This window comes from Capra hircus, chromosome 9 (genome assembly GCF_001704415.2).
Source record: "Capra hircus breed San Clemente chromosome 9, ASM170441v1, whole genome shotgun sequence".
Lineage (NCBI taxonomy): Eukaryota > Metazoa > Chordata > Mammalia > Artiodactyla > Bovidae > Capra > Capra hircus.
Genome location: NC_030816.1, coordinates 10,319,443 through 10,346,331, shown reverse-complemented (window position 1 = coordinate 10,346,331; position 26,889 = coordinate 10,319,443). Strand labels below are relative to the sequence as shown.

The window sequence follows — 26,889 nt, the reverse complement described above, 5'->3', positions numbered from 1 at the left end:
TTGGTGATTACTAAGTGCCGGGTTCCATGCTATGTGCTGGGGGAACAAGTTAGAGACAAATGTGACAAGGCCGAATAGTTTACTGATGATTTATCCACTATGCTGTCTTCCTCAAGTTTCAACATTATATTCCTGTAGGGCACTAAGCATCACTATTACCTGACAAAGAGCTAATTCAGTAGTTTCTGGACAAGAGCAAAGCAAGTAAGAATGGCTCATGTACAGGAGAGACGCTTGGGTCGTCATCCTCAGTACTCACTCATTAAATCTCTAAACGTCGTCTTATCATGTGTCATCAGATTGTCCATGATCGCTCTCCAACTGAAAGAAACCAGGATCATGATACGCATCTTGTTGTTAGTATTAAAAAGTGTTCTACTTTGCAGATAGCAGTTGATTTCAACAGATTCTGTGAGATGCATTAGCATGTTGAATAGAAGCAGGAGGACTTACTGGTTAACACAAGAGGCATCCATCTGAAAGAAACTGGGATCCATAAAGAGGTCAAAGGCTTCTTTTTTCCAAGCTCTCCGTGTGTACTGATACCCACTAAGACTGCTCAGCAGCTGGACACAGGCTCGATAACTGGGGGCATTATGTGCGCTGGGAGGAAGGAAAACCACATTAACCTCTGTTATAACTTTATTCATCATATTAAGTTACTCATAAGTGTTCACATTTACCTATAGCAATGATGGGAAATAGAAAGCACTTGTGTAAGAGAAACATTTTTTATCACTATAATTTAAAGTAAAAATAAAGTCATTTTGTGATAATTTCATTTTTGGAATAAAGGAAGTGAACTGAAGTCGCTCAGTCGTGTCCGACTCTTTGCAACCCCATGGACTGTAGACTACCAGGCTTCTCTGTCCATGGAATTTTCCAGGCAAGAATACTGGAGTGGGTTGCCATTTCCTTCTGCAGGAGATCTTGCCGACCCAGGGACTGAACCCGGGTCTCTTGCATTGTAGGCAGACGCTTTACCATCTGAGCCCCCAGGGAACTGAATAAAGGAACACAACTTATTTTTAACAGAATACGAGTTAACTAACGCATCTAGTTAAATAATAGTAGTACCTATGATTTCGGAGGTAGGGCACAACATAATGCATAATATTTACAAGTAAAGGAATGACTCGTTCTTTTTCATCACTGTAGAAAACCATATCCAAAAGATGAGCCAAAACCTAAAAAAAAAAAATAAACGAAATGGAATGTGTAATCTGCGAGCTGAAACTGACAGCATCTAGAGGTGGTTTTCAGTCTGTAAGAACATCTAGAATACCTTAACATTAGAAAACTCTAAAAGCAAATTCCTTAAATCCGTTTCTACATGAATGGCTTCTGCCACTGTTTGCATCCCTTTCCATTGTAACTGAAGAATATACATATGGGCAAATATTACCAGGAAGAAGAGAAAAAGAGAGGCTAAGAACTTTCCAGTGTGACAGGGAGTAAACACCAAATTTAAGACTAGAAACTCAGTACCTCTCTCCCTGACTGGGTTACCAGGGGGTTTAGGAAAAATCCAGCCTCGTGAATTGGGATGCAACTCTGTCAATTAGCTATCTGCCTTTAGTCATACTGTCCTAATCTTTGTAAGGTTCAGTATCCTCATCTGTAAAGGGGAAACAAAAAGGAACTGCAGGTCTGTATGAAAGAAAGTGAAAGTGAAGTCGCTCAGTCGGGTCCGACTGTTTGCCACCCGGTGGACTGGAGCCCACCAGGCTCCTCCGTCCATGGGATTCTCCAGGCAAGAATACTGGAGTGAGTTGCCATCTCCTTCTCCAGGGGAATCTTCCCGACCCAGGGATCGAATCCAGGTCCCCCACATTGCAGGCAGACGCTTTAACCTCTGAGCCACCAGGGAAGTCAGAGCATGTATATAAAAATATTTGGTAAACTGTAAATACTTCATAGTGACCAGCATCTTTATATCACTTCTACCCCTCCCTACCAAACTGTGATACAAAAGCACTGTTCAATTTTAAACAGTACACTTGTTAAAAATAGTGCATGGGGGTGGCAATGTCTAAAGTTGCTTAAGTCATGTCTGACTCTTTGTGACACCGTGGACTACACAGTCCATGGAATTCTCCAGGCCAGAATTCTGGAGTGGGTAGCCTTTCCCTTCTCCACGGGATCTTCCCAACCCAGGCATTGAACCCAGGTCTCCCACATTGCGGGCGGGTTCTTTACAAGCTCAGCCACGAGGGAAGCCCAAGAATACTGGAGTGGGTAGTGTATCCCTTCTCCAGCGAATCTTTCAGACCCAGGAATTGAACCAGGGTCTCCTGCACTGCAGGTGGATTCTTTACCAACTGAGCTATCAGGGAAGCCCATAAAAATGTTTGGTAAACTGTAAATACTTAATAGTGACCAGCATCGTTATACCACTTCCACCCTTCCCTACCAAACTGTGATACAAAAGCACTGTTCATTTTCAAACAGTACACTTGTGAAAAAAAAAAAAAAAATAGTGCATGGTGGGGGGGGGCAAGGTCTAAAGTGCTGTCATTAATATTTAACAAACGACTAATCTGAACACAAATTCTAAACTTTATTTTATATACTGATTTCTTGAACTACAAAATAGTATTTCAAATTAAAATCTCCTTTGTAAGAACTACTTACTGTTTACTTGGAAGTTCATGTGAAAAAATCTGACAATATTTACCTCAGAAAGTAATGTCAATGCATGGACACTATATACAGAAGGAGTTATGTTTGAGGTTTCCATTGCAGGTGATAACATATCTAAATAAGAAAAAAGACAGGTAAAGGTACAGTTAGGTTTTTTCCCCACTGAAAAGAACTACATGGTAAACACGAGAAAAGGGGGGATTTTATAGCGATTATAGCGCTGACTGCAATAATTTCTCAATGAGTGGTGGTGGTGCTTCAGTTGCCAAGTTGTGTTTGTCTCTTGTGACCCCATGAACTGCAGCCAGCCAGGCTTCTCTGTCCATGGGATTCTCCAGGCAAGAATACTGGAGTGGGTCGCCATTTCCTCCTCCAGGGGATCTTCCCGACCCAGGGATTGAACCTGTGTCTCCTGCATTGCAGGCAGACTCTTTACAGCTGAGCCACCAAGGGACAGATGCTTCAAATACAAACTTTAGTGTAGGGGGGATCAATACCTTCAACATCAGATTCCAAATTGGTTCCATCGACCATTATTTTGGGAGAAGGCTTAACTTCAAGATTTCGCCGCAGCCATGTTGTCTGTTCCAAAGAAGAACCAGCAATTGCACCAATTGCATCCACTATTTTATGAGTCACATCCTGAAGAAACAAGGATAACCCATTATATCTCCGTGTGTACACAGGCGCACACACGAAACTTCACAGATGATCTTATCTGACCTTCCCAGCTTAGATTTGTGAGCATTGAGAAACTGAGTTTTGGCACCAGCACTCAATTCAGAATGATGTACCTGGAGGTCTCTTTGGTCTTTTTTATTCTCCAAACTAGGGTTTTTCATGATAAACTCATTCAGAACTCTGAAAGGGTCAAAGAAAAAAACAAACAGGAAATATTATTGTGAAGAAAATGATGTAATATAATTTTTCACAGCAAGTGGTTTTATGGTCTCAATTTTAACTTTATATGTGTAATGAATATGGGTACATGTGGACATTCTATGACTCAGGTAAAATGCATAAACCTATGCATGTAAACACCTGTACAACAGTGTTCATAACAGCATTATTTATAAACTCTAAAGGTCCAGCAATAGAAGAGATAAACAGTGGTGTATTCATAGTATGAAACAGTAAACAGCAATGAAAATGAAGGAATTGTAGCTACATGAAATTACCTGGATAATTTTTATTAAACATATGCTGTATGAAAGTAGCAGCCATAAACCAGTTGTTGTTCAAAGCCAAGGCAGCATTTACCGGCGGCACTGCATGTCAGAATAGAGACTATCTTGGGGGGAGGGAAGGGCAGCAATTAGGGGGGGACTTGAGGGGACCTATGCTGGCTCATTTAATTTAGGTTTGTGACTGTACAGTTGGCATCTTCACTTTGTAATAACTTATAATTCGTATGTTTTCTGTGATTTATATACTAACAAAAAATTTTAAAACGTAAACCCCATCAATCTTAAATTGTAATATAAAAATGGTTTCTTTATGTGCATAATAGATTAAAAAGAATTCTTGAATGTAAGAAATCCGTTTCCACTGTTTGCTAAAATTCTACTCAATATTTAACTTGATTTTATTAACTATATGCATAATTATTTCCAAACTAACACATAAAGTGAGACTGAAGAACAATCATATAAATATCTATAATTAGGAATTTTTAGAGGATCAGTGGAATGGTTGGGGGAAAAAATAAACCACCCAATTTAAAAGAGGAGTTTTCACGTATGAGTGAAAATGCCCAACTTTTAATTTAAATACTCAGAAGACACACACATTGAGAAGGAGGTAGAACACTTCATTATCTGAGAAATGAGAAAGGAAGAAAATACAGGTGATGAAACAAAAAATCTTGCAGAGGAGAAGGTGAAAGTCTAACAGTTGGTTTTAATTTTTAATGAGATTAGCAGGATATTTCGTGATGATTCAAAGAGCTGTCTATATACTCCTTCTTTGAGCCTTAGAACAATTTAGAGGTAGGTAGTTCAGTTCAGTTCAGCCACTCAGTCGTGCCCAACTCTTTGCAACCCCATGAATCGCAGCACGCCAGGCCTCCCTGTCCATCACAGGGAGTTCACTCAAACTCACGTCCATCGAGTTGGTGATGCCATTCAGCCATCTCATCCTCTGTCGTCCCCTTTTCCTCCTGCCCCCAATCCCTCCCAGCATCAGAGTCTTTTGCAATGAGTTGACTTCACATGAGGTGGCCAAAGGCAGGTACTATTCCTCTTGAAAGATGGGAAAATAGCCTTGGAAAAGTTTATTGATGTACCCTGGGTCTCTACATGAGAGTTAAAACTAGATACCAAAAGAGAAGAATCAGAAATCTTTATGGGAACATTGTTCTGATTTCCAGGGTTTACAGTTATCTCTCATCAATAAGAATTATCATACACGCCAGTTATCTTTATCTTTGGTCCAGGAATTGCAGACGCTGAGTCCACTGCTCTTTCCACTACACCTTCAATGTCATAAAACCCCTTCAGATTTCTGGTTTAGAAAACAGCACAAGGGTCTAGGGATCACTGCTAGGGTTTGCAGTGTTACTCAGCTTCTACAGGTTGACCAGCTGTCCTCCAGCTCTCATCCTTGTTCTTCCACCTCCTCTCTGCTTCCTGGTGTAAGACTACATTCCTACATTTCCCAAAATCTCGAGTCCATTTTACCAAAGAACCCTCTAACCCTAACCCTCCCTCTACTTAAAAGTTTTCTAGACCACTGGTTGCCAAAGTGGAATCACTGGCTTCCTTCAGGACAACAGAGAAGCTAAGTCTGTATATAGCACCACCCTACTACACTTTTAAAAAGCACCAGCAGAACTAAAGAGGTTGACTAAGGTTGAAGTTCTTTGCATGTGGTTGAGTTTACATCCCATTCAGTGGAATAACACATTGAATGTCTGAAGTAATGCAAACAGGTTGGAGACAAGGTTATTCCCTTTCTCAAATTTCCCTCTTCTGTCTCAAACAGTCCTTTTCAAATTTCAGGATGTAATGTAATCACTTGAGACCCTTGTTAAACTGCAGATTCTGATTTGGGTGGTCTCGGTTGGAGCTCGAGAGTCTACATTTCCGACAAGCTCCCAGGTGACTTACTGCTGCTGGTTGAAGGATCAACCTGAGTCGCAAAGTTTTAGAGGAAATGCGGCCTTCTTTCTCACTCTTACCCCTGCCATTCCCTGGTCTCCATCCCCTCCCAGCTGTCTCTGGAATCTGGTGCTCCCAAGGAGGCCCCCGCCCCTACAATCTCCTATGGAACACTCCCCTTAAATAATAGTTATTATCAGCCAGGCACTATTCTAGGAATTTAACAAACACTAAATGATCCTCGTAACAACTTTATGAGGTAGGCCCTATTATCATCTCCATTTTACAGATGGAAAGGGTATATAACCTGTGCAGGGCCTTAGCGCAAAGAAGCAAAGGAGCTGGGATTTGAATTCAGGCAGAGTCTGCTGTTCCCTACTCAGCATCGTCAGGTTTCCTTAGCATTAATGATGACTTTCAAATCACATTTCCTGCTGCTACCTTGTCAGTTCTCCTTCTTTTCATGATCAAACAAACTCAAAGACTACTTCACACTAACTTTTTTCACTCTGACCCTTGCCCTTAGCATCTGTGCTTATTATCTCATCCAATCTTTTCCCCTAAATTACCAATCCTCTTCGGATCATCAATAAATACACCCTCTTTTTATACATCATCTTCCCTAATCTCTCTAAAGGGGTTAGCCATGCCTTAACTTCTCTTTGCTTCTAGAACACTGAAAATACCTGTTTTTCTTCTACCTTTCTGACGTTTTTCTTTTCTATCTCCTGTGTTGGCCCCCTTTCCTTCTTTTCTTGTCCTGTTATTTCAGTCCCATAATCCACAGCACACAAACTTGCTACCTCCCATTAGGAACGATTTTATCTTCTTTCCCCTATGATCTTCTACTACTAACTTGCTGGTCATATCCCTCCTCAAAACCTGCCATCACTCCCATCCCCTGACCAAGACCAAATTTCTTTAAAAAATGCAAATTCCTTTCCCATTCCAGCTCCCATCTCCCTCTCATTCACCCACCATTCCACTGCTATGCCTACACCACAGCCAAAGCAGACAAGGCGCCTTGCCCAGTAACCCCTCCCTGGTCCACAAAGGTGTTCCCCTACCATCTCCACTCACTGAGCAAATATTTCCTGGGGACATATATGAACCAAGAATAATGAAGAGTAAAAGGTCCGGACATCATGGCGCTTGCAGTCAAGGGTAACTAGAATTTACCAAATAATCGCGCACATTATTAACAGAGATCAGGAATCAACATGACAGAGAATGACTTTTTATGTTCAGGGTTTTGAACACAAATGACTATTAAGTTCCCCTTCCGTCATCCTGCTCACCTCCGCCCCTTTCAATCCCACACTTTCTCATCACTAAGTGACTACTGCTGCAACAGTCTTACATTAGCATGTTTACATTTTGCATATGTATAAACACACAATGTTGCCTCCATAATCCCACTCCCCTCAAGAAGGTAGAGATCACACCATCACCCAAAACATGTTATTCAGCAATCAGAGACAATGAACACTATCCTTTTATTTGAAATCATTTTTTAAGGGAAACTGCTTACCCAAGTATAAGAAACTGCCCTGGGGCTGGAAGGCTCAGTTGTATGGAATCTTTCAGGAGTATCAACAGTGATGCCCAGCTATCCACTAAATTGGGCACTGGAATTCTGCAAGATGAACACAGTTTCTATACACAGAGAAAGCCAATATCAACTTTAATTTTCCCTATATTTCCCCAGTCTTTACCATATTTTCCTACTTTCTCTGAAAATTTCCTGAATTTGATAGACTATGATACTGTGATAGAATATTTCTGAAAGCTTTATATTTTCTACTACTATACGTAAAAAGAAAACCAAGCATACATACTTAAAATATCCAGTGTAGCTTATTACAGTAGAAATTTTGCCACAGAAATACCAGTTCTTAACCACACTGACTCTCAAAATGCAGCTCAATAGATTTGTTTGATTACTGACATCATAGTTCCCTACTGCCTTCCCCATTCTCTCCACGTCTCTTTCTGTTAGCTCTTTCTCCTTCACCTATGAGCCTCCATCTCATCTAAGGGAGGGCTGTCAATCTATCCTGAATATCAGCCTCTCACCTCTAGAGAAATTAAGATTCTCTTTGTTTCTTCTTGACCTTAACCCGAACTCTTCTACCTAAACTTAGATTTTAGGCAGTCCCTATTCTAAATCACAACCAGTTTAACCTAACTTAATAAATGTTAGTCATCAATCACAAACTGATGCGAAGTTTGATGATTAAAATGGAAAACATTCTTATAAGAGAGGATTAAAATTAAGGTTCTTGAATAAGAAGTTTATCAAAACTCAAATCAACGAAACTCTGTTCAGATGTCAGCTAAATGCAAAACTGGAATGCCATAACAAGAAGATATTGTCATATCATTCCATCAGAAAAAAAAAAAAACAGATTGATGACCTTGTGTTCTCACCTATATCAAAATAATGGATCAGTGGAAACAGGCATAGTTTTAAGAACAGGATGTAGTTTATTTATAGTTAAATGATTTTCTTACAATTCAGTGTTTTAATGTCCAGTGTACTTTAATATACTTAGGTCTTTATATCTGTAGGATCCACATGACTGGGTCATTAAGAGGCCAACTGCCTTTATTAATATTTCCACAAACATTGTTTTTCTGTTTCCATTATTAGTTTAGTTTTAGAAGGAAAAAAAAAAAAAACTTCTTGAAAGAATTCAGGTGCCTTCTTCCTTGTTTCCTAACTTTTATACACTGCTAAATAAAGTGAGGAGAGATCCATAGCAGTTATCTTACCTTTGAATATAAGCATAGAAAAACTGAAGCATGCAGACTTCCAAAGAAAGATGTTTCTATAAACAAAAGAAACCGCTTTTATAGTGAAGAAAAATGCTGCTTTTTCTTTTCCATAGTTACAACTACTCTGTATTTTACCAGGTTTAAATTAAAAAAATTAAAAGCAAACAAAATCAAACACTAGGTTGTCATCCGAATCACACAGCTCCCTTCCATGTAGCAGGCAAAACACAACAGCTACTTAAAAAGCTGAAAATGGACAGAAAGAATCGAAAGATTCTCAGTTCCCACCCACCCCCTTATCCAAAGCACACCCCAGTCATTATTTTTAAATGATCCATTGACTCTATAAGCATCAACACTATTTTAATTTTAATCAGCCTATGCTTGGCTGGGCTATCAGAATTAGGTTGACTTTTTTTTTTTTAATAAAATGTGATTTAAATCTATTTTACCACAAGTTTCTGTTAAATTAGGACAGGCAGGTAGGTATAGTTGGTTCCAAATTTGAACTAACTCCCAACAGCCTAAAATCTATTCTTTAAAGTTAGTGCTGAATGTAACATATAATAAAAAGAAGGCACCTGCCCTTAAAAATCAATAATAGACAAGAAAATAACACTGATGTCCACTTTCATTTACCCAATTTGATTTGTTATGTTTTGACACTAACTATTCCCTTGAAAATTTCCCCTTGCACCACATGAGGAAAAATCAAGTATCTGATGAATGCAGAACTCAGCATACTGAGAACAGGCTGGGCAGCAGTCGAGGAGCACAGGACTTGCTCTTACTTGATTTTATATTCTTCACACTTAGCACAGTGTCTCTGGCACGAGTAGGTGCTCAAAATAATCACACTAAAGTGAGCTTTCACAAGCAAATTTAAAATCCCATCACAAATGCCTCAGTGGTGATTACAGAACAGTAAGGAAATTGCTAAAAAGTTAGTAAGGACACTGGCTATTTTTGTACATACTCTTTAGGCAATAGAAAAAAATAATGCAATATTTTCAGATATGTGCAGTAATTCTTTTAAGGAAATAATCAGGCCTATTTTGGCTTGGCTTAAAGTCTTATGTTAGCAGTTGCTAAATATTTTTTTAAGAAAATTGAACCTCTTAGTGTTGCTGAAATAAGGAGCGGAAAAGTAGACAAGTTCATAACTTTACTAACTTGCAGACTTTTAGGTCTGCCTAACTAGAGACAACGCATTGGGAGTGCAAAGACTTTGCCATTGACTTCTCGGTAGCACAGACTGTGTACATGGTCAAGAAATGACACCAACCAGAAAGTTATAGCAAAATGTGAGGCGCTTACAGACTTGAGACCCTCATTCCAAAGAGAGAGCAGCAAGAAGCTGTGAAAAAGCCAACGACCGAAGTAAACAGACCCTGGGCTCTGGCTTCTGTGCTTTTCCTCTACATGACCAGAAAAATCTCACCTAAGAATCCGGTCCCACACTAACTCACTGCCTTAGACGTACACATGGAGCGCTACGAGCAGTGAACTGCTCTTCCGTGGCCGCAGGGAGGATCATGCCAGCGGGTCACACGTGTAGATACTGGTAACTGTTTTTATTAGGGCAGAGTGAGAACACATGCACTCATCTCGGCAATCTATTTAAAAGGATGCATTGTACAAAAACTAGCTTCCCTACCAGGGTCATCTCTGAAACACAACTGCAAGCAAATCAAAGGACAGCGCCTCTTACCTTGTCCTTGGCTATGGCTGGGGGCTGCTTTAAGACATCTTTCACAGTCTGTATGACAGTCTCTGCTCTCATGACACTGATAGACCGAACCAGCTCTACCAGTAAGAGCTGCTCTTCACTGGCTGCAGGAATAACCTGGAGAACACATCACTGTATTCACTTATGTTCGGGTACAGGTAAATCTTTTAAGAGAAATCACAGAATTAAGAGAATATTTTATGGCCTCTTTTAATATAAAGGCCCTTTCATGTCCCTTGATGACTTTGGGTAAATTTCATTTTTTATCAATATAACACAGGTACATTGTTTCAAAAAGACAAACAGGACAAGGTATCTTTTAAGAAAAAATAGTGTGCTTGCACTTATGCCCCAAAATGACCAGGCTCAACTCTTGGCTCTTTCCTATCATTTCTGAGTAATAATAGTGGTTGTTATTTTTCCTATTTCAGAATATTTTCTTCAATTTTACACATTATCTGCTGACATCCTACTTCAGAAGACAAAGTTCTGGTTCTATTACACTCTTCTCCCTATCCTTCCACTATAGTTACATCATAATTTCATTTAAATCTACACCCAGTATTCATGATTACTTATAGTTATGTTGTATGTTATCAGTATACATGTCTTCTCTTATACGACCTTTTGTTTTTCCTAAACTGCTTTTGTGTGCCAATTTTTAAAAATAATCTTCATTTATTCATTCCAACTGAAAAATCTTAACAAGTCTACATTAATAACATAATCTGCTTCAAAGAAATATAATTGTTTTATTAAAATATTTATTTTTATTTATTTGGCCATGCCAGGTCTTCGTTACGGCATGCAGGATCTTTAGTTGGTGGCATGCAAACTCTTGGATGCAGTATGTGGGACCTAGCTTCCCAACCAGGGATCAAACCTAGGCCCCCTGCATTGAGAGTACAAAGTCTTAGCCACTGGACCACATGGAAGTCCCAATATAATCGTTTTTACTTTAACAGTTTTTAAGGATCTTCATAAAGAAACACTGAATATGATAACTATGTCTGCGAACTTTCATTCATTTCAGAGTGGTTTATGATATGAAGAATTATTTATGCATATTTTGTTTCCCCAATTTTCACTAAAATCATGATTAAAAATTAAAAGATATATGAATAATTACATATCAACCAGAAGATGTATGAAATAAATGCATATGTATCAATGGAAAGTATTACAAGGCCCTATTCACAATGTTTTATATGTAAATGTGTTTAAAAATATGATAGTATATATAAGAAAACATAGTTTTTCTTATGCAGTATGACTTCAGTTGGATTTTTCTATCTTTATAAAAATAATCTTCCTTAACTGTCACAACATGTTTAATAGAAGTGTGTGCATATACACAAGTGCATTTCTGTGTCTACACTGTTTTTGTTTGCTTGGCCTTCTCTATCATAAGTTTATCCCCAAAGAATCCAACAACTGTTAAGTCTCCTCTAATTACATGCTCAAAAACATCAGATCAGATAACTAACCTACCTTTTCCCCTTCCTGCTTTCTCTTGAGATATCTCTGATAGATGTCTTTCTGTTCTACCCTGGTTTGGTACTCTCTAGGCTTGCTATATCGGAGAAGGCAATGGCACCCCACTCCAGTACTCTTGCCTGGAAAATCCCCTGGATGGAGGAGCCTGGAAGGCTGCAGTCCATGAGGTCGCTGAGGGTCGGACAACTGAGCGACTTCACTTTCACTTTTCACTTTCATACACTGGAGAAGGAAATGGCAACCCATTCCAGTGTTCTTGCTTGGAAAATCCCAGGGACGGGGGAGCCTGATGGGCTGCCGTCTATGGGGTCGCACAAAGTTGGACACGACTGAAGCCACTTAGCAGCAGCAGCAGCAGGCTTGCTATATAGTATCATCTTGATACTTCTCCTGTGACCATCAGCCTTTCTTTTTTCCTGTGTTGGAACTTTTATTTCTTGGATCCCATGCTGCCTTCTTTCTTGTTTTATCCCTCCTCTGCTGGAGATACATCTTACAGTATTCGAGAAAGGGTAAATCAACTGCAATTTTTTTTGAGATACTTCAAAGTCAAAACTCACCTGAGTGACACTTTGGCTGGGTAAAGTACTATAGATTGAAACTTAACTTTCCAATCATAAGTTCTAGTGTTTCTAATGATAAGTCATATCATCATTCATCGAATATGACCAGTATTTTCTCTTTAGAAGGTTATCAGACCTCCTTTTCATCTCTGGTGATCTGACATTACTTGCTGATCTTTATGTAGACAGATCTCTTCACAGTGCCTATAAAAACTCATTTCCTTTACTTCTGGGGAATTTCCTTGTACTATTTCTTAGATACTTTTCTCCCCTCATTTTTTCTATTTCTTCTTTCTTCAAAAAGATACTGCACCTCCAGTATCGTTTCCCTAATTTAAAAGTCTCCTTTCCCGTATTTTCCACAACTCTAAATTTACATTCTATATCTGATATTTATCTACTTTCACTTCTCTTATACTGATTTTGTTTTGCTTCTGCTAAAAAATTTTGACATTTAAGACAATTTAAAATTTTTTCAATCAGTTCAGTGCAGTCGCTCAGTCGTGTCCAACTCTTTGTGACCCCATGAATCGCAGCACGCCAGGCCTCCCTGTCCATCACCAACTCCCGGAGTTCACTCAGACTGATGTCCATCGAGTCCGTGATGCCATCCAGCCATCTCATCCTCTGTCGTCCCCTTCTCCTCCTGCCCCCAATCCCTCCCAGCATCAGAGTCTTTTCCAATGAGTCAACCCTTCGCATGAGGTGGCCAAAATACTGGAGTTTCAGCTTTAGCATCATTCCTTCCAAATAAATCCCAGGGCTGATCTCCTTCAGAATGGACTGGTTGGATCTCCTTGCAGTCCAAGGGACTCTCAAGAGTCTTCTCCAACACCACTGTTCACAAGCATCAATTCTTTGGCACTCAGCTTTCTTCACAGTCCAACTCTCACATCCGTACATGACCACAGGATAAACCATAGCCTTGACTAGACAGACCTTTGTTGGCAAAGTAATGTCTCTGCTTTTGAATATGCTATGTAGGTTGGTCATAAGTTTTCTTCCAAGGAGTAAGCGTCTTTTAATTTCATGGCTGCAGTCACTATCTGCAGTGATTTTGGAGCCCCAAATAATCTCTTATTTCATGGATGTAACATAATTTTACCTGTTGAAATTTACATTTTCTTCTGTTACCTGCACTATTACTTTTGACTTTCTCTATCTACTTGTTTTGGTCTTTATCCTATTTTCAGAGGCTTTCTTCATGTGACTGGTATTCCTTGGCTCTCTATTTCCCAGGTAGCTCAGCTGGTAAAGAATTTGCTTGCAATGCAGGAGACCCTGGTTTAATTTCTGGGTCAGGAAGATCCCCTGGAGAAGGGATAGGCCACCACTCCAGTATTCCTGACTGCAAACTTCAAGGACAGAGGAGTCTGGCAAGCTATAGTCCATGGGGTCGCAAAGTTGGACATGACTAAGCACAGCACAGCAACAATAAAAACTATACACAAATATATTTACAGAGTCCTTATTAAGTGCCACGTATTGGTAAGTGCCATATATATATGCATACCCTTCCCCCCTCCCTTTCCTCTTTCCATCCACCCTCCCTTGAATCCCTGGTTCGGATTCTCAAAACCCCATTAAGCAGTATTGCTGCCCTGAGGACATTATATAGCTAGTGAGTGGAGAAGTCAATATGTGAACCCCAGGGACCTGGTTTCAAAGTATGAGGTCTTAACAACTATATTACTACTGCCTTTCAAAAAGAAATTAAAAGGTGACGGGAAGCCAAGCATTCAGGTGCGAGACTACTGGATAGGTGGCCCTTCCTGTGTAGTGCCAGCAGCCTAGTTTTGGAGTCCTTTTTGTTGTTGTTAGGAGACACAAAAATTTAAGTAGCTTAGGTCTTTTTTCCTGGTCAGGCCATTTTCCTAGAGAGGAATCCTAAAAACTCCTACCTGAGGAACATAATGGCTTCCTGCCATCTTGCTGGGGTGAGGTTGATTCCATTTTTCAGAATGTAGACTTTTCCTGACTGCTATAGGCAGCATGATGTCTAATTCCTACCTGTATGAACCTTGTACTTGGATGCAATCTCAAAAATGACAGAATGATCTCTTTTCATTTCCAAGGCAAACCATTCAATATCACAGTAATCTAAGTCTATGCCCCGAGCACTAATGCTGAAGAAGCTGAAGTTGAACAGTTGTGTGAGGATCTACAAGACCTTCTGGAACTAACACACCAAAATGATGTCCTTTTCATCATAGGAGACTGGAATGCAAAAGTAAGAAGTCAAGAAACACCTGGAGTAACAGGCAAATTTGGCCTTGGAGTACAGAATGAAGTAGGGCAAAGGCTAACAGAGGTTTGTCAAGAGAATGCACTGGTCACAGCAAACACCCTCTTCCAACAACACAAGAGAAGACTCTACACATGGACATCACCAGATGGTCAACACTGAAATCAAATTGATTTTATTCTTTGCAGGCAAAGATGGAGCAGCTCTATACAATCAGCAAAAACAAGACCAGGAGCTGACTGTGGCTCAGAAGAACTCCTTATTGCCAAATTCAGACTTAAATTGAAGAAAGTAGGGAAAACCACCAGATCATTTAGGTATGACCTTATGATTATACAGTGGAAGTGAGAAATAGACTCAAGGGATTAGATCTGATAGACAGAGTGCCTGAAGAACTATGCACGGAGGTTCGTGGCACTGTACAGGAGGCAGGGACCAGGACCATCCCCAAGAAAACAAAATGCAAAAAGGCATAAGGGCTGTCTGAGGAGGCCTTACAAAGAGCTGAGAAAAGAAGGGAAGTGAAAGGAAAGATGCACCCATCTGAACGCAGAGTTCCAAAGAATAGCAAGGAGAGATAGGAAAGCCTTCCTCAGCGATCAGTGCAAAGAAATAGAGGAAAGCAATAGAATGGGAAAGACTAGAGATCCTATCAAGAAAATCAGAGATCCTAAGGGAACATTTCATGCAAAGATGGGCTAAATAAAGGACAGAAATGGTATGGACCTAACAAAAGCAAAAGACATTAAGAAGAGGTGGCAAGAATACACAAAAGAACTGTACAAAAAAGATCTTCACGACTCAGATAACCATGCTGGTGTGATCACTCACCTAGAGCCAGACATTCTGGAATGTGAAGTCAAGTGGGCCTTAGGAAATATCACTACGAACAAAGCTAGTGGAGGTGATGGAATTCCAGTTGAGCTATTTCAAATCTTAAAAGATGATGCTGTGAAAGTGCTGCACTGAATATGCCAGCACATTTGGAAAACTCAGCAGTGGCCACAGGACTGGAAAAGGTCAGTTTTCATTCCAATCCCAAAGAAAGGCAATGCCAAAGAATGCTCAAACTACCGCACAATTGCACTCATCTCACAGGCTAGCAAAATAATGCTCAAAATTCTCCAACCCAGGCTTCAGCAGTCTGTGAACCATGAATTTCCAGATGTTCAAGCTGGATTTAGAAAAGGCAGAGGAACCAGAGATCCAATTGCCAACGTCTGCTGGATTGTCAAAAAGCAAGAGAGTTCCAGAAAAATACCTACTTCTGCTTTATTGACTATGCCAAAGCCTTTGACTTTGTGGATCACAACAAATTGTGGAAAATTCTTTAAGAGATGGGAATACCAGACCACCTGACCTGCCTCCTGAGAAATCTGTATGTAGGTCAAGCAGCAAGTTAGAACTGGACATGGAACAACAGACTGGTTCCAAATTGGGAAAGGAGTATGTCAAGGCTGCATATTGTCACCTGGCTCATTTAACTTTTTGCAGAGTACATTATGCAAAATGCTGGGCTGGATCAAGCACAAGCTGGGATCAAGATTGCCGGGAGAAATATCAATAACCTTAGATACTCAGAAGACACCACCCTTATGGCAGAAAGTGAAGAAGAACTGAAGAGCCTCTTGATGAAAGTGAAAGACGAGAGTGAAAAAGGTGGCTTAAAACTCAACATTCAGAAAACTAAGATCATGACATCTCATCCCATCACTTCATGGCACATAGATGGGGAAACAATGGAAACAGTGTCAGACTTTATTTTTCTGGGCTCCAAAATCACTGCAGATGGTGACTGCAGCCAAAAAATTAAAAGACGCTTGCTCCTTGGAAGAAAATCTATGACCAACTGAGACAGAATATAAAAAAGTAGAGACATTACTTTGCCAACAAAGGTCCATCTAGTCAAAGGTATGGTTTTTACAGTAGTCATGTATGGATGTGAGAGTTGGACTGTGAAGAAAGCTGAGTGCCAATTAGAATTGATGCTTTTGAACTGTGGTGTTGGAGAAGACTGTTGAGAGTCCCTTGGACTGCAAGGAGATCCAACCAGTCCATCCTAAAGGAAATCAGTTCTGAATATTCATTGGAAGGACTGATATTGAATCTGAAACTCCAATACTTTGGCCACCTAATGTGAAGAACTGACTCACTACAAAAGCCCCTGATGCTGAGAAAGGTTGAAGGTGGGAGGAGAAGGGGACAAAAGAGGATGAAATGGTTGGATGGCATCACCGACTCGATGGATATGAATTTGAGTAAGCTCTGGGAGTTGGTGATGGGAGCCTGGCATGCTGCAGTCCACGGGGTCACAGAGTCAGACTGACTGAGCGAATGAAGTGAACTGTGAACCTTGTGCCCTTGGATCAAGAGTCTCTTTTCATAAACTCTTCACAAAGTAAACTTGACTCCAGTATCCTGTTGGGGTAGGGCAAGAGAAGTGGGTGGCTGCTTGGGTTGGGAAAAGGGAACTATAAACTTTCAATTAGTCCTCCAGATTTCAGCCCCATCCTAACTCTTTGCCTTTGGAAGTACCTGATACTTCTACTTCCAGACTGTCTATAGATTTACATCAGTGATTGATCCTTTGCTTGCAGCAAATCAGTAGAGCAGAGAAAACTCATATTGATATCTAAGTCAGTTATAACTCAGACATGTATTTTTTGTCGTGCAAAACTTTTTGACACTTGTGGTCATATGACATTTATGACCACACTTATGTGGTCATATGACATTTATGACCACACTTATGTGGTCACCCCTCCCAAGTTTTTGTTATTTAAAATTTTTTCACTCTCATTTTTGGTAAGAGGGAAGATAAAAATGCATGTGTTCAATATGCCATGTTAAACCACATATGCTTAACTAACTTTAAATAATCCAAGTTCTCAATTCTGTCCAATGTAATATCTACTACTGAATCCTTACATGCAAAATGTCATATAAACGGAATGTTTATTTTTTATTACTTGAAATGTGTCAGCATACATGTAATGTGAAATCAGCACAAAAATAAGATTAGAAACCTTCAGCTAGACGAATCACATATCTTATAGGAATAAATTATTTAACAGCCTTAGTAGTCTAGTGAGTCAGTATTTATATCCAATACAGAATAGTTTTTTGAGCTTTCAAACTCACAAAGCAACAAAATTTCCACATATATAATCTAAAGACAATATATGAATTACATTTAAGCAGTCACATTGTAACGAAAAGCTAATCAAGAAAATTTCTCTCCATACTCTTGCTATGCTCTTTAAATGACTATCATTTAAAAAACACATTGTATCTGATTACCATTTCTATACAGCTACAGTTTTAATATAATAGGCATTTCTTTTTTCACATAAAGTATCTTTTATATTTAAGAAATTTAGGCAATATATTATTATCTAAACTGGAAGACAAACTTACTTTTCTGCAACCCACCCCATCCCAGCCCCTAATCCCATTGCAACTAATGGAAAACTGAAACTCAGCATGTATTCACCATATGCTTACCAAGGGAAAAAATAAACACATACCTTGGTCCTGGTGGGAGCTTTGTTCTGTCTTCTCTCATTCCACACAAAGGCAATGGCAGCCATAAAGTGAACACCATGATTCATTGAAATGGGCCCCAATAATTCTAGGATCTGCTGCCTCAAGTTCTAAAAAAATTTGAGCAAATCATAAGTACATTAAAAATTATGAAAGCATTAATAACTGGACTGTACTTTTAGTTTTTCTTGGAAGAATATACAGAACTTGTTTGTTTTACCACCTAAACCATGATAGTGAAGTGAAGTGAAAGTCACTTAGTCGTGTCCGACTCTTTGCGACCCCATGGACTATACAGCCCATTCAATTCTCCAGGCCAGAATACTGGAGTGGTTAGCCATTCCCTTCTCCAGGGGATCTTCCCAACCCAGGGATCGAACCCAGGTCTCCCACATTGCAGGTGGATTCTTTACCAGCTGAGCTACCAGGGAAGCCCAAGAATACTGGAGTGGTAGATAATGGTATCTGTGGTAAATAATGGTGGAGGAAAGTTTAATAATGTTAAGAGATGCAACCATGGTCATTTTAATTCAAAAGGAAAACAAATAACCTGTAACAGTTTAATCCAAGTATTAAAATAAAACATCATTTTATTTAGATTTTCTATTGATTTCTAGCCTTCCTCCACAGTGCCAGGTGTGCTCCCATGCCTCCCAAGTCTAGGAAGTCAGATCTGGAGTAAGATTAGGTAATTGAGGGATATCAATTTGATGACCGGCCATAGCAAAATGCTTTTAAACATTCACATAATTTCCCGCTAAATATAAAGAAGAAACTTTGGGAAATATCTGAAAGTATAAGAAGAAAAATAAGTTTTGAATCAACCATTAACTTCATCATCCTGAGATAATCACTATTAGCTCATGAATTTTATTCCTTCTTCTGCAGATTATTTTTTAACATGATTAGAGATACAATATTTGTTCAATTATGTAAAATTCCTGTTTTACTAAACTTTTAAGCACTTTACATCGACTAAGAATTCTTCAAAACCATGATTATTAGTGGCAACATAATGTAACACTGAGTCAATAAATTACTTAACCATTCCCTTATTGGTCAGGATCTCTTTTTTCTTGCCATTAAATAAGGCTATGGTGGTGGTGGCTCAGTCGCTAAGTCGTGTCTGACTCTTGTGACCCCATGGAGTGTAGCCTGCCAGGCTTCTCTGTCCCTGGGATTCCCCAGGCAAGAATACTGGAGTGGGTTGCCATTTCCTTCCCCAGGAGATCTTCCCTACCCAGGGATTGAACCTGGGTCTCCTGCATTGCATGCAGATTCTTTCCTGACTGGGCTAGAGGGAAGCCCATAGTATCTATTATAAATAAGGCTGTAATAAATATTATACATATTTACATAATTTTGATTACTTTAGAATTGATTACTAAAGATTACTAGGTCAAAAACTATGTAACTTAAAGTTCTCTGTACATATTGCTAAACTATTTTCCAGGAGAGATTTGCATATTAAAATGTCAGCTTGAAATGTTCTAAAAAAGGGATAAAGTTATAACATGTATGACTGAATCTCAAAAATATTATGTCACATGAAAGAAGTCAGACAGAAAAGATCAAATAATGTATTATTTCTTTTTTACAGGAAATGGCCTGAAAAAGCAAATCGATATACAGAGAAACCAGATTAAGGGTTGATGGTAGTTAGGGATGGGAACCAAGTGCCTGCAGATGGGCATGAAGAATCTTTTTGTGGTGATGGCTGTGTTGAAACATTAGATTGTGGTGAGAATACTAGAGCGCTTTAAATTTACTAAAAAAAAAATGTATTACATATGCTTAAAAAGTATGATTTTTTTTTAATGTCGTTTCAAGAAAATAGTTAAAATTACTTGATAACCAATTACACAATCCACACAGAGTATCATATACTCAAATTATTCACAAATTTGGAACATAATCTCTAGGAGAGTTGTCAAATAGACTCTTGAGCTCCAAGGGTGAAGTGTGACTTATCTTACCTTTGTGGCTCCAAGGTTAATAGTGGTAACGGAGGCAGACGCGGCAATGGTCATTTTTTCCGAAGAATCAGCCTGATGCAGCACACTCCAAAGCAGTGTCACTGAGGACATGATCATGTGAAGGATCGAGAGGATTCCACTGCGGGCTTCTAACAGGTGTTTGTGATCTACACTGACCAAAAGCTATCAAAGTCAGGGGAAAGAGAAACATCATTTACTGAGGTTTACAAATGGGGACCTATTAGGCCTCACAGTCTTTAAAAACCAGTCAAATATTTGTGCAGTCTCACTTGGTGATATTGTGTAGTAGGATCCAACAAACAGTAGTGGATAATGGCTGTGATCCCTTCCAAAAGGGTAAGAATCATATCTGGTGGGATTATTGATGCCATCCACAGAGGCCTGAAAGAAAATGTATCCATGTGAACACAAGTTCTGTGAACAAGAAGTTCGTGTTTCATCAATAATAAATGTCCAGCATGTGCTAAGCACACAGTAAGGGCTCAATAAATATTATATAAATAAATGACTAAATAAATAAATTAGGAGCTTTTATATCCTCATCTAATAAAGTAACTGTGACACATTAAATGTACTGAAGTTCTTTGGGGATAACAAATTCTAAACAAAATAAATAAATACAGCCAGCAAATCTCTGGCAACCACGTAATGGCAGGCCTATCAGTATTAAAGAATACAGCCAGTTTTCTTATATCCAGTACCTGAGCTCACACAGGAGATAAACCAGACACTAGTCTATTAAACACTCGGATAAATTTTGACAGATTAATTTTGAATATGGCCTGGGGATACAGATAAAATTCGACACCAGACAATGAAAATTCAAAACAAGAAATAAAATCAGATGGGAAAAGCATTCATAATTTTAACTTAATTTTAGTGTGACATTAACTTGCACTTCGGAGAAGGCAATGGCATCCCACTCCAGTACTCTTGCCTGGAAAATCCCATGGATGGAGGAGCCTGGAAGGCTGCAGTCCATAGGGTCGCAAAGAGTCGGACACGACTGAGCAACTTCACTTTCACTTTTCACTTTCATGCACTGGAGAAGGAAATGGCAACCCACTCCAGTGTTCTTGCCTGGAGAATCCCAGGGATGGGGGAGCCTTGTGGGCTGCCGTCTATGGGGTTGCACAGTCAGACACAACTGAAGCGACTTAGCAGCAGCAGCAACTTGCACTTAGATCAATGTATCAGATAAACCAAGGAAACCCTTTGCAAAGCTTTCTGCTACTTTTGCCAGCTCAGTCAAGAAGAGTATCAAAATTTCAGCTCTACGGAGGAAAAAAGTCCTGTTTATCTATCCCTTCTGTTTTCCATTCTTGATTCTTTTATGGATACTCTTCCTCAATTTTCTTCTTTATGAAAATAACATACTATGTGTAACCTAACAATAACCTCTAATTTATTTACCCAAATTGCAACCGACTTTCTAGCTGATGAAGTGGTCATACATGTAAAAAATGCCAATAATGACAAAATTAAAAATCAATTCTTACCTACTATCAGATAATCCTGTTTCATATTTGTACTGTTGAATTAAATTATCTAAATTTCTACAAAGCTGTAGTGTCACAGAGACAACCACTCTCTGGAGAACTTTTCCCATGTAAGGCAGAGTAGATGTGATTAAACCAATCCACTGCGGGTGCATCTTACAGGCACAGTGTTGATGTAAAGCTCGTATCACCGCACAGAGGAACATGCCTTGAGAAGTGATTGGCTGGGCATGCAAATACTGAAGAGAAGTCATGGGCTGATGGGGACTGATGTGCTCCAGATCAGAGACCACAAAGTCAAAACCTGTTTCATTCTCTTCAGGGATAGTCATTACCCTGTGTTCGAGAACAATGAGCCTCTGCAGCACTTTGAGAAGTTGTGACTGGAGTGTGCTGCCATTGTCAAATTCATCTTCGGAGAAATTGATCAGGCTGTCCTCTGAGAAGCCTTCTTCCACAGCAATCATGTTCTTACCTGCCATCTTTTCACTGTGCCATTTCTGTGCACTAAAGATAGATGACAGCAAACAGTGAAGAATCACTTTCTGAACTTTGCACTTAGATAACATATCAGAGATAAAGCTAGGGAAACCTTTTGCTGAGCTTTCTATGACTTTTGCCAGCTCGGTGAAGAGGAGGGTCAAAATTTCGATGCTCATCATCTGCATGTTTCGATTGCCTATTAAATCTTGTGCTGAAACCTTGACATGAGTCGGGTAGTGGCTACGCATATAATACAGACAGAGAGAAATAAGGATTTCTATGTACATAGAACTCCGGAAGTTATGATTTGAGTCCACTGGAATGTGACTGTAAAAATCTTTTCCCATAACGGAAATCCGGTGTCTGGCCAAAAGATTCTGAAGCAGAGACAACTGAGGCGTATACGCGTTATTTACACTAGTGGTTGAAATGGCATTTACAAAAGCAATGGGGTTAGTTTTTAAGATGGCCTTGATGGCAGAAAAAGCATACAGAGTCCTGGATGAATCGTACAACTGGAGATACAGAAGCACATGTTGGTAGAGAGGATGGATGTTGAAATTGGGAGATTTTCGTGATCCTGGAGAACCCATGTCACTCTCGATTTCAGAAATTTCTCCCTCGCCACAGCTGTACCAGTTCTCTAAATCCAGACCGTCACTGAAGAAAACACTGGTCTGCTTGGGTTTTTCGTTTGAAGTTTTCTTCTTGTCATCATCCTTTTTTCTGGCAAGTTTTACTTTCGGTTTTGCTCCTGGTTGTTTACCTGACTCCTTAACAATTGTTTCTTGCTCGGAGACTTTTTCTGATAATTTTTCTTTGAAGCTGAACTGAATGCTACTGTGACTTCTCTGTCGACATCTGGTTTCTGTAGAAGCAACAGAAGAGTCGTGGAAAGTCTGTGCGGTTCCTGAAATACAAGGTGAGGAGCTGTTTCTGGAAATTCCATTTGGCATACACTCACAGCTTCCCTCTGCAGACACAGACAGAAACTGCGAACCGTCGTTATTCAGCAAAGCACTCTGGCTCTGCTGAGCAGGCTGATCTTCATTGCTAGTCACCTCCTCGCCTGGATCCACATCACTGTCCTTCAGGGGCAGCCCTTCCATTTCTGACTGAGATGGCACTGATGCAGATTCCGCTTCGAGGCCACTGACAACTTTACAGATCAGGTCAAAGACCACCTGCTGAACATCATCATCTGGGGAGCCTGCGCTTGGCGCCTGGGAGTCGTCTTGCGCAGTCACGCTCTCAGGATCGGCTTCGTAACTCAAGTTGTCCCCAGCAGAGGACTGAGAACACCCCGAGTCAGACCTCTGAAGTATTTCGATCTGTTGGTCTGGCAGATCGAAATCAGACACAACCATAGGGATTGTCTCACTGCTGGTACTGAGGAGGGACAGTCTGTCACTTAGTGGGTTAACTGTAAGGCTGAAGTTCTCCATTTCGTCCATGGTAAGTGTCTTTTCACCATTTCCTTTCGATGCCATGAGTTGTACTTGGCTTACTGGCAAAGAAAGAGAATAAAGAAAAACAATACAAAATACATTAAAATAATTGAAATGTAAACTGAACAAGATTTTTGAATCATTACTTTCATTACTTACTTATATTTTTCTATTAAAATGTTTATTAATATGTTAGACCTTTTAAATTAGAAAATTATGTAGATGACTATTAATTAGAATTTAATAAAGACAACTCAACATTAGAAGGGCTATTACTCAACTGAATTAAACAAAACTGCACATTTAACAGAGAGAAAACATAAAACGTTGCCCTTATCCCCAAATACGACATTCTTTTAAAATAGTTCAGTATATAGTTAATATATAAATACATAATCTCCTTGATTTTAACAAAATTCAACAAGCATTTATAAATTATCTAGGTTGAGTAAGGCCCTAAATGAGGAGAAGAGCGTGAGAAAAGAACAAAACATCACTCTTTACTCTGAGAAGTTTTAAAACGAGTAGGGGATCACAAATACCCATTTCTGTGCTTTTAGGGGAGCATTTCTTCAGAGAGGGTAGAAGGCTTAGTTCCATGCAAGAAGTGCAAAATCAGAAGCTTTTAATTCAGGGAAAGCTTCATGACACCACAGATGAGGTCTGAGAAAGATCTCAGAGAGGTGAGAGTTCAGCAGACAGGCAGGAACTACTGCGGGCAAAGTGTTAATGCAAAGAAGTGCTGGTGGATAAGCAGAGCAGAGCATGTTCTTAAGAGGTCAGGGGAAGCTGCGGAAAAGAAAGGAACCAAGGCTCTGTAGAAACACGCTCAACATGAAGCAGGAGCCCAGTTCCGTGCTAACTTCACCACCTACCAGCTGTGAGACTCTGAGAAAGCCACAGCCTCATCGGCAACATGACCTTTTCATTACTGACCTTACAGGATTATTTTATAGGAGAGATAAATGAAATTGATTCTTTTGTCTATTAATTTCTATTATTAGTAATAGTATTCTATTAACAGTAATAGCAAATATTTATCAAATATTAATCATAACAGTGGACATTTATCAAACACTTACATGCCAGTCACTGCACTAAGCATGTCACTAACATGACCACACCTAATGCTCGCCATGAAGTTCTGGGAGCTGGGCAGTCACCCTCATTTCACAGATGAGGGAAATGACACCTGAAATAGAAATGTGCACTGAAAGCTTACTATCGATTCCCAGTGGAGTATCTACAGAACCCTGCAGGACCAGGACTGTAAAGTCTACAGGTTATTTGCTAATGCTAAAGAATGCTTCTGACCGGAGCTATGCTAATGCCTCCCCTGAGAGAGTCAGCTGATAACAGAGATCCAAGTCCTCTAAGACGGTCAGTGATGAGGTGCGAACTGACGCATGCAAGCAGCGCTACTGCACGCAGAGGGGAAGAAAAGCAGTCCACGGAGAGATTCTCACGGTTGGTTCTCTTGACAATCTGCTGTGTGTTCGCCCCTCTCTTTATTTATTAATTTAATTCTAAATAAAGGTGGTCTACTTCCATGTGATATTCACCATTATTGCAGGAAAAGTTCTGCATGAAATGCTTGTCACTCTCTTCTCCAGGAAAACAGGGAGCCTTATTCCAGTAACGTTCTGCTTGCACTCTCTGCACTGAAACCCTCTGAGTTTTGGGATGCAGTAGGAGCAATAGCAGTGGTTCCAAAACTCTCGCGATATCATGTCTTTGTAGAACTTGGTTCAGCCAGGCTTGTCCCACAGAGCTGGTGGAACCATCGAGACTGTTAAGGCTATCTAGCATGATGAACAGTGACCTACAATAAACACCAGTGATTAAAACAAAGAACAGAATACTTACTTTAGTTTTAATACTCTAATTTTTAAAAAATTAACATTACTCTAAGTTGTATTTCTTAAGCTGAATTAACTATTTTAAAGTAATTATATTTCAGAATAACTTTTGACTACAGCATTTTAATAACCTTAATCCCCAGTCTCAGTAGATACAATGAAATAAAGAAAAAGAAACTGAAGTTACTCAGTCATGTCTGACTCTTTGTGATCCCATGAACTGTAGCCTACCAGGGTCCTCTGTCCATGGGACTTTCCAGGCAAGAGTACTGGAGTGGGTTGCCATTTCCTTCTCCAGGGGATCTTCCCAACCCAGGGATCGAACCTGGGTCTCCCCCGCACTGCAGGCAGACGCTTTTACCATCTGAGCCACCACGGAAACCAAAAAGATAAAATGAGAAAGGAGAAAATAGTCCTCTCTCTTTTCTCAAACACTTCTATTTTTTGAAATTTCACAAGCATACATTATTTCTATAAGATAAATACTAAAAAACAGAAGAGAAAACCTTGAGAATTAGTCTGTTTTAGTACCATATTACTGTTTGTATCACTAAATACGGAGCCCTCTGCAAGTCAACACTATTTCCATGTTGCTCTGTGCTCCTTTGTACTCATTCTCTTCATTAGTTGAAGCCATGTGCTTAATTCAAGGAAAGACCTTCTGTGAAAGGTGTGGAGGTATGGTTTGGGATCAGAAAACCAAAGATGAATCTGGGCCATCTGCTTTATCTCATGTATGATGATCTTGGGCAAATCACTTAACTTCACTGTCATGATGAGAACAGGTGGTTACTGAATTAGAGCTGGTACTTGTGAAGTACCCAGTCCCAGGGCCCAGTTTACTAGAGGGGTTCAGTAGCAGACCATTAGAGAATGGTGATGCTGCTTTATACCAGCTGAGATAACATCCAGCAGAACACGCATCTGATGCTGAGTGGAGCTTCAAGCACAGTTAGATTTGGGGCTGCCTTGATGAGACTTGCTGGTGAGCCCGTGATGTATGTAAATCTACCTATAAATGGCATCTCCTTGGAAGTCACTGCAAATCTTATTTCTGGTGTCTGAGGCATCTATGTAGTCCAGACAAACAGCAAAACCACTCTCAGGCAGCTAACTGTAGATTTTTTGAATCCACAGAAATGATCCACAGAAGTGCCAGTATTTTAACTGTAGATTCTAAGTCTGGTTCAGGCAAGACTGGGAATAATTGCTAGAGAAACACTTATACCTTCTACTATATATATGAAATTTCACTGAATGTAGACTCAAGAAGGCTGCATCTGTTGCTATGTCCCTGACACTTAGAATGGTGCCTGGCACATAGGAGGAACTTGATGAGGTCACCCGATAAAAGGAAGGGGCACTGGGTACTCCAGAAATACAAAGGGAAAATCAGTTAGATAAATGAAAATGCCATGCCTTTTAATACAGCTTAGATTAAAAAAAATTATAAATTCTCTTTATAAAATCTGCAAATTGCTCTCTCCTACTCCTGCCAAATTAGCCA

At 39.7% G+C, this 26,889-nt stretch overlaps 1 protein-coding gene across 6 annotated transcripts in view; it reads right to left on the bottom strand.

The window, feature by feature from the left end:
- Positions 1 to 26,889, bottom strand: part of DOPEY1 (dopey family member 1) — a 114,402-nt gene that overhangs the window by 10,568 nt on the left and 76,945 nt on the right. For all 6 annotated transcript variants that reach the window (XM_018052920.1, XM_018052923.1, XM_018052921.1 and 3 more), the window contains 14 exons: positions 25,086 to 25,345; positions 21,593 to 23,582; positions 20,363 to 20,474; positions 20,073 to 20,255; positions 18,081 to 18,206; positions 10,231 to 10,365; positions 8,517 to 8,572; positions 7,273 to 7,377; positions 3,438 to 3,504; positions 3,141 to 3,285; positions 2,678 to 2,757; positions 1,078 to 1,187; positions 454 to 603; positions 260 to 321 (listed from right to left, as the gene is read on the bottom strand). In XM_018052920.1, the coding sequence (XP_017908409.1) occupies positions 260 to 321; positions 454 to 603; positions 1,078 to 1,187; positions 2,678 to 2,757; positions 3,141 to 3,285; positions 3,438 to 3,504; positions 7,273 to 7,377; positions 8,517 to 8,572; positions 10,231 to 10,365; positions 18,081 to 18,206; positions 20,073 to 20,255; positions 20,363 to 20,474; positions 21,593 to 23,582; positions 25,086 to 25,345 (3,581 nt within the window). The remainder of the gene's footprint in view (positions 1 to 259; positions 322 to 453; positions 604 to 1,077; positions 1,188 to 2,677; positions 2,758 to 3,140; positions 3,286 to 3,437; positions 3,505 to 7,272; positions 7,378 to 8,516; positions 8,573 to 10,230; positions 10,366 to 18,080; positions 18,207 to 20,072; positions 20,256 to 20,362; positions 20,475 to 21,592; positions 23,583 to 25,085; positions 25,346 to 26,889) is intronic.